Source organism: Natrix helvetica, assembly GCF_964273705.1.
Source record: "Natrix helvetica genome assembly, chromosome: 9".
In the NCBI taxonomy this organism is placed as follows: Eukaryota; Metazoa; Chordata; class Lepidosauria; order Squamata; family Natricidae; genus Natrix; species Natrix helvetica.
In genome coordinates, this window is record NC_138560.1 from 5,610,085 (window position 1) to 5,617,129 (window position 7,045).

The 7,045-nt window shown below is 42.0% G+C and overlaps 1 protein-coding gene across 1 annotated transcript; it reads right to left on the reverse strand.

The window, feature by feature from the left end:
* Nucleotides 1–840: 840 nt before the first annotated feature.
* LOC309396499 (phospholipase A2 inhibitor and Ly6/PLAUR domain-containing protein-like) lies at nucleotides 841–6,649 on the reverse strand (the record flags this gene model as incomplete). The annotated part of the gene is made up of 5 exons (XM_081961659.1): nucleotides 841–1,007; nucleotides 1,733–1,879; nucleotides 3,276–3,424; nucleotides 4,336–4,465; nucleotides 6,592–6,649. The coding sequence occupies 5 exons, from the start codon at nucleotides 6,647–6,649 to the stop codon at nucleotides 841–843; spliced, it is 651 nt and encodes a 216-aa protein (XP_081817785.1).
* Nucleotides 6,650–7,045: the final 396 nt, after the last annotated feature.

Genomic DNA, 7,045 nt, shown 5'->3' on the forward strand with positions numbered 1-7,045 from the left:
AACACCACCCACCACCCAAGCCGTTACAATGCAAAACAACAATGCACACACAGCCTGCACCAATCAGCACCAATCTACCAATCATGATACAACCACACAACCAATCATTCCACTTACTGAAACAAAGCCAGCACCCCATCCCCTCCCACCAAGACTTACAGAAAGACGGCAGCTCCGTTCCCATTTTAAGCCCACATTTTGAGCCCACGCTTGAAGATGGCAGGTGAGATCCTGCCGAAACGTTGCAAAGACAATCTCAACCTTACACAAGAAAAGACCCGAATACAACAAAACCAGCATACCTACACCCGTGAAAATCTACGAAAACACACGCACACGCACAGACACACACGCACAGACACACACACACACACACACACACACACACATATATATATATATATATAAATAAATAAATAAATATATTTGATGTAAAATATATAATTTGATATGGATTATAGGTGATGACTGTGGAAGGGATGCATGAAAGTTCTTTGTAACCAATTGACATACTTTTTATAATTTGTAATGGAATATTTTTTTATGGTGTTTGTTGTGTCTTATTTGTGTCTATTCAAAAATAATAATAATAAAAAATACAGACACAAATGCTTTCAAAACTCAATTTATTTTCGTTATGATTTAGTGAAAACAGAATGTTTAGAGAAAAACCACATTCCCCTCAGCTAGGCCCAAACACAGCATTTCAACGCTCCCAGGTCTGCTCCTCCTCCATATTTTAAATTACTAACAAGAATGCTTAACCCCAAACCACTGTTACATCTTACTTCTGAAGCTCCAATCTGCTTCTGAAAGACAAAGGGAGAAGGCTAGGTTCGACTACTTGAGAAGAAAAGCACGATCAAGTGAGAGGGGAATAGTATTACACTCCTTCGTGATGTTGAGCCTTATAAGGCCATTGGCCAGTCTCGTCTCTCCACCAGGATAGGAACATACGTCTGGGGTTGCACATCCTTGGAGCATACCCCTTTCTTCAATAGCTCCAACTGTGGAGGAAAAAGGAAGATTAAGAATCTCTGAGATTTTATGGCGAGGATATTAGAAAACCAAGGTAATTTTTCTCTTGACAAAACTCCTGAGCATAGTCACTCTTTGGGAACATCCGTTGCACTATGTTAACAATTAAGCCCTTATATCAGACATGGGGAAGAGTGTCAGGGGAAAAAACACCCTGGAGAAAATATGAGATCAATGGACCGGGCTGATTCCCTTCAGCATATCTTTTGAGATATTAAGAAAATAAAATAAAAGTCTTTGAGAAGTATATTCTAATTAATAAACAAACTTTAATACGAAAAAAATAAAAGCAAATAAAACAGAAAATTAACTAAATTGTTACATTTTGATAATGAAAGCTCCGTCTGCCAAGTTCTGCTTGGCAGCCGGACAAAGAACAAAGGAATAGTTCTGGAATGTGTGAAGCATGCGCAATAAATCACTTTCAGATAACATTTTGTTTTATGACCTGCGCAATAAAGCTTTCTTAGTTTAACTCTTGAATGTCAGTTCAGTCAGTTCAGACCTAGCAAACTTTTTAACATCGTGACAAAGAGAACATCCTGCAGTCAGTCAGTCTGTCTCTCCTTCTCCCAAATTTTTAATCCCCACCACCACAATCTATCAGATTTTAATTATTTATTTTTAATTACCCGGGCTTTCTTTTTCTCTTTCTATGGTTTCTCTGATTTAAAAAATAAAAGATTGCACTCACATTCAGTCGAGGTAAAATTAACATTGACACAGCGGGTCTCTCGGCCGAGACAGAGAACTTGCTGAGGCGACTGGGGAGGATCTCTGTGTCTCGTGTATGATCCAGAGCATACCAATCCATTGGGCTTGAGTTCGTCACGCAATGGCACTGTAGGAATCAACCCAAGTTTAGCAAACCTTTTCATGGTCTCTTTCACAGTCTGGCTTCCAGGATTCCCAGCCAGGGTAGGATTTGTCATCCAAGAGTCTGAAGCATTGGACTGGATTTATTGGATGCCGCCCTTCTCCCAAAGGACTCAGTGGTGCTATTCAGTGGTGCTATTCAGCCAGTTCTATCTGGGTCGGGAGAACCAGTTGTGGTGATGGCGGGACACCCTGCCCACCCACCCAGACGTCATCACATCCCGTTTTTGATGCTCTGTGCATGCTGGGAAATTCCTGTGCATGTGTGTAGGTGGTGCACACTCACCTTTCCGAACTGGTAGTGAAGGTAAGTTGATTTCATCCCTGGTCTGAAGGTAGAGCTGGACCAGGAATGAGGATGGCGCCATATTCCATCTGCTCCATCATTCCATCACAAATCTACCCTGACACGTGTTCTGAGGCTCCCCTTCAAAATGGGTATTTTTTTCTCCTTCCCCTTAATAAGCCCCTTTGAGAGGAGGACAGCCTGCAGGGCTCGCCACCCCTTATGACAATCCCGGCTCTGATTGGCAACTTCAGTGATGGAAGGCCTTCTCCTCCAATGGCTGATTGCAACCCAGGGCAGCCATTTCAACCTAGGTTGCTTGACGGCCATGTTCTCCACTGACACATGGCTGCTATTTTTCTCTTATGCAGGTAGCCCTCAACTTACCACAGTTCATTTAGTGACCGTTTGAAGTTACAATGGCCCTGAAAAAAGTGACTTATGACCTCTGCAGCATCCCCAGGATCACCTGATTTTCACGCTTGACAACTGACTCCCATTTATGACACTCCTGGAGTCCTTTTGTGACCTTCTGACAAGCAAAGTCAATGTCAAAATCAATTCACTTAACAGCCGTATTACTAATGTAACAGCTGCAGTGATTCACTTAGCAAATGTGGCAAGAGATGTCGTTAAATAGGGCAAAGTTCAGGTAGCCAATTTCTCACTCAGCAACATAAATTTGGGGCTCAATCATAGCTATAAGTTGAGGACTACCTGTGGTTGACCCAACAATGGCTCGCTCAACAAATGAACTTTCATTAATTCAGCGGTTTTAAAGAAGAGATTGAATAACCATTTGTCTGAAATGGTGTAGGGTTACCTGCTTGAGACTAGAAGATCTCCAAGGTCCCTTCCAACTCTGTTCTGGTGTTATTCCTCACCCTCTCACCCCCTGAAGCTTGCTTCTCCATTGAAACTTTGCATCTCTTTGGAGACAGGTATGATGGTGATGTTGCTTTCTCCTTAAGCTGGGTCAAATTTGCTCCCCTGGTTTTCTCACTTCCTGCCCACAGTACTGCCAAGTTTAACCTTCTCTACCTTACGCAAAGAAACATTGAGTTGAATTACTTACACAAAGCAGGCAGGACATTGCAACCGTCCGACTGGCAACAGAAAATGTTCGTTTGAGAATAATATCCCTGTGCAGAGGTGATACTGTAAAAGCCTTCTTTGCATTCCTCAGCCTTTGCACAAGTCTTAGCTGTGTAACTGAGTGAAGGACTAGCTATGAAACAGAAATGAAATGCTGGGATTTAGAAAAAGAAAATAAAGACAGTGTTTAAAAAGCACTGTGCTCAATTCAATATTTTATTTGAGATCCCTTGTGTTAATGGATGTTGGCTGGCAAGAAGATTATATGGTTTTCCTTAATAGGAGAAAGAAAATAGTCACAAATATAGTTATTTTAAGGCCCAAAATTACCCCATGCATAATTGGAGATGGTTTCCTCCATTTATTTCAGGTAAAGAGGAAGAGTTAATTTTGACTGGTGAACTTCTGGAAACTATTCTGCACCATTAAATGGATATTGGATCCCTTTCTTTCTCTTACCACTTTTCTCCCAGTGTTCATGTACAGTAAAGATTCTCCTCACACATATGTGCTAGCTATTCTCAACTCTAGGGGGTGGTGCTCATCTCCGTTTCAAAGTCGAAGAGCCAGTGCTGTCCGTAGACATCTCCGTGGTTATGTGGCTGGCATGACTAAATGCCAAAGGGGCACGGAATGCTGTTACCTTCCCACCAAAGGTGATCCCTATTTTTCTACTTGCATTTTACATGCTTTCGAATTGCTAGGTTGGCAGAAGCTGGGACAAGTAACAGGAGCTCACTCTGTTATGCGGTGCTAAGGATTCGAACCGCCAAACTGCCGACTTTTCTGATCAACAAGCTCATCATCTTAGCCACTGAGCCACCATGTCCCTTCCATGTACTGTAGAGTAACAGAAAATAATATTTTCAACAACACAGCATTTCTAGTAAGCATAACCCACTGAAATTGGCAGAATATGTTCAACATTAGTTGAAGTCAATGATGAAATCCACCTTCCAGAAAACTGAATTATTCCTTGATGCTTGAGATACTAAGTGATGGTAATATGGACTTTCAGCTAAATTGAAAAGGTATTTCACTCACTGAAAGTAACCAGGAGAGACAAGGAAAGGCAATGTGTTTGGTCTTGTTCACACTCCATCAATCTCATGTCCTCATTTCTGCATTCTCCTCTAGTGGCAAAACATGTGTGGCATTTTAGAGATCTGACTGCAGAGGAGAGAAGGAAAATGATTATACATGCAGTGAGCCAACCAGGTGATGCAATAGTTATTTAAAAGCCCTGTGTAGACTTCAAAAATAGTAACATTTTTTTCTAGGTGTGTATCCGTCTCTAGCAAACATTTGAAACTTCGAAGGTTAGAGATTGAAAAACATGGATATCAGAAATTAGCTCAGCTTTTAAATAAGAAAAGTGATCCGAATTTACAACCTAAATGTTGGAGATGTGATTGTGCTGATGCTACGTATTACCATATATGGTGGACTTGCAAAAAAGTCAAAGCATTTTGGATAAAAAATATGGTGGGTTATTCAAAATATACTTTAAAAAAGGATAAAGTTCACCCCCAGTTGTTTTTGTTAGGTATAATTAGACTGTACAGTTATAGAGACTAATTTGATTTTGAACTTAACAACGGCAGCAAGATTGTTGGTGGCGTAGTACTGGAAGAGGGAAGAATTGCCTGCTATTCAAGAATGGATGCTAAAAGTAGTAAATCTAGCAGAGATGGCCAAAATTACAGCATACTTGAAGGACCACTCAGATGAGAAATACAAGTTCGAATGGAAAAGATGGATTGACTATATTCAAAATAAATATCGGACTAAAAAATTTCAATTAGCTTATAAGTGAAGGAATAAGGAATGTTACAACTTACCTAAAGTTAACATAACAAAAGGGGAATTAAGGCACAAGAGGAGGTAGGATGTCGAATTCAGTTAGCTTATGTTAGCATATGATTGTTAAATGTTTATACCCTGAATTTTGCTCTGGGAGTTTGGGGGGAGGGAGGGGGGAGGGAGGGAAGGTGAGGGGGCAATATTTGTAAAATATATTAAAACTTTTAATAAAAAAGGGATCTTTCATTCTCTTCTTTAGATGAGATGTTCCCCGAAACACTTCTTTTTATTATTGATTGAAATCAGCCTTCTAAACCAGCTGATTGAGTGCCCGCATATTAAGAACCAATACAGAGTATCCCGAGACTATGAAGAATTCACAGTTTATAATCTATATGACATTCGTTTTAGTGTTTTGGTTGAACACGTTGAATTAGGAGCTGGGAATCTCTGTGTTCTAGTTTTGCTTTAGGCACAAATGTCAGCTTGGGGACTTTGGACCAGTCACTCCTTAGCACAAGAAGAAGCATGTCCAAAATATGGCCAGGAAAATAGCTGACCTCTTATTGCTGGCCGCAGGGGTGAAGGCTAACTCCAAAGACCAAATTCTTAGCCTCCTGCCCATCCCGCAACTATCTGGTTGCTGATTCACCTCCTCCTTCATTTATTGAGAGCCTGTTTTTAAAAAGCTAAAACAAGCAGAGAGCTGAAGATGCTTCTCCATCCATGTGTCTTTATCCATTTAAGAAAACTCCTTCTACTAAGTCTCTGGAACAGGGGTGTCAAACTCAAGGCCCAGGGGTTGGATCCGGCCCACGGGGAGCTTAGATCTGGCCCATGGGACCACCCTGGAAATAGCAAAGGCCTGCAGTTCCTCTGCCAGCGAAAACGGAGCTCACGAGGTCCACGGACGGCCCTCCCGAGCTCCATTTAATAATAATAATTCTTTATTGTCGTGCACAACATATGTACAATGAGATTGGAGGAGTGCATCCCCTCCAACACAATACAACTCACAGTGAAGACAAAGAAAAAAAATCCCTAACCCAATAAATCATATTAACAAACACCCAGTCCCATTAGACTACTGTGAACATGTTACACATTGCGCCAGCCCTGCAAGTCCATCATACAACTTAGTTATGATGTCACTTTGTGTCCAGGAGTCTGACAGCCGACTGGCACTCCACTGGCAGAGGGTTGCAGGAGGCTGTCCCATCTGAAAACGGAGCTCAGCAGGGCTGTACATGGCCACCCTGAGCTCCACTTTCACTGGAAGAGAATTGCAGGAGGCCATCGCAGGCAAAAGCAGAGATCAAGAGTCTGTTTTCACTGGCAGAGCTCCCGGGCCTCTGACACAAGTGACATCATGCTGGCCACAACCACCCCAGCCCCCCTCCCCTCGAGGTCAAACACCACCCTGATGTGGCCCTCAATGAAATAGAGTTTGACACCCCTGCTCTAGAATCTCAGTGTTGAATAGCAATACTCACCACCTGTCAGTAAGACTGAGGAGATGAGACAGAAGAAGAGAACAAGACCAGCAGCCATTGTATCTGCAGAGTGACTCCAGCGCTGTCCCGAAACCAACAAGTGAATGCACTGAATTTTATAGTTATTGGAGCATGGCTCCCCTGTAGGATGTTTTTGGATTGATTCCATCCAGTGGGTGGAATGGAAGACATGAGTGATCACCAAATCCCACACAGGGTAGAGAAATAACAACTGGCACCGTGAAATGGCGAAAGGGGCAACGTCAATGAAGAACCAACACGTTGGTTGAGGCTTGTTGGGATCATCCAGTAACTCAGTGGGTTCTTTAGGTTAAGCAAGAATTGATTCCAATCAGAAGTAGGGGGTTGAAGAGGAAATATCTCCCTCCTCTTTTATTTTATTTTATTTCAGAAAGGAGAGTAAGAGGATGCTTGCTATGTGCCAACATGTCCA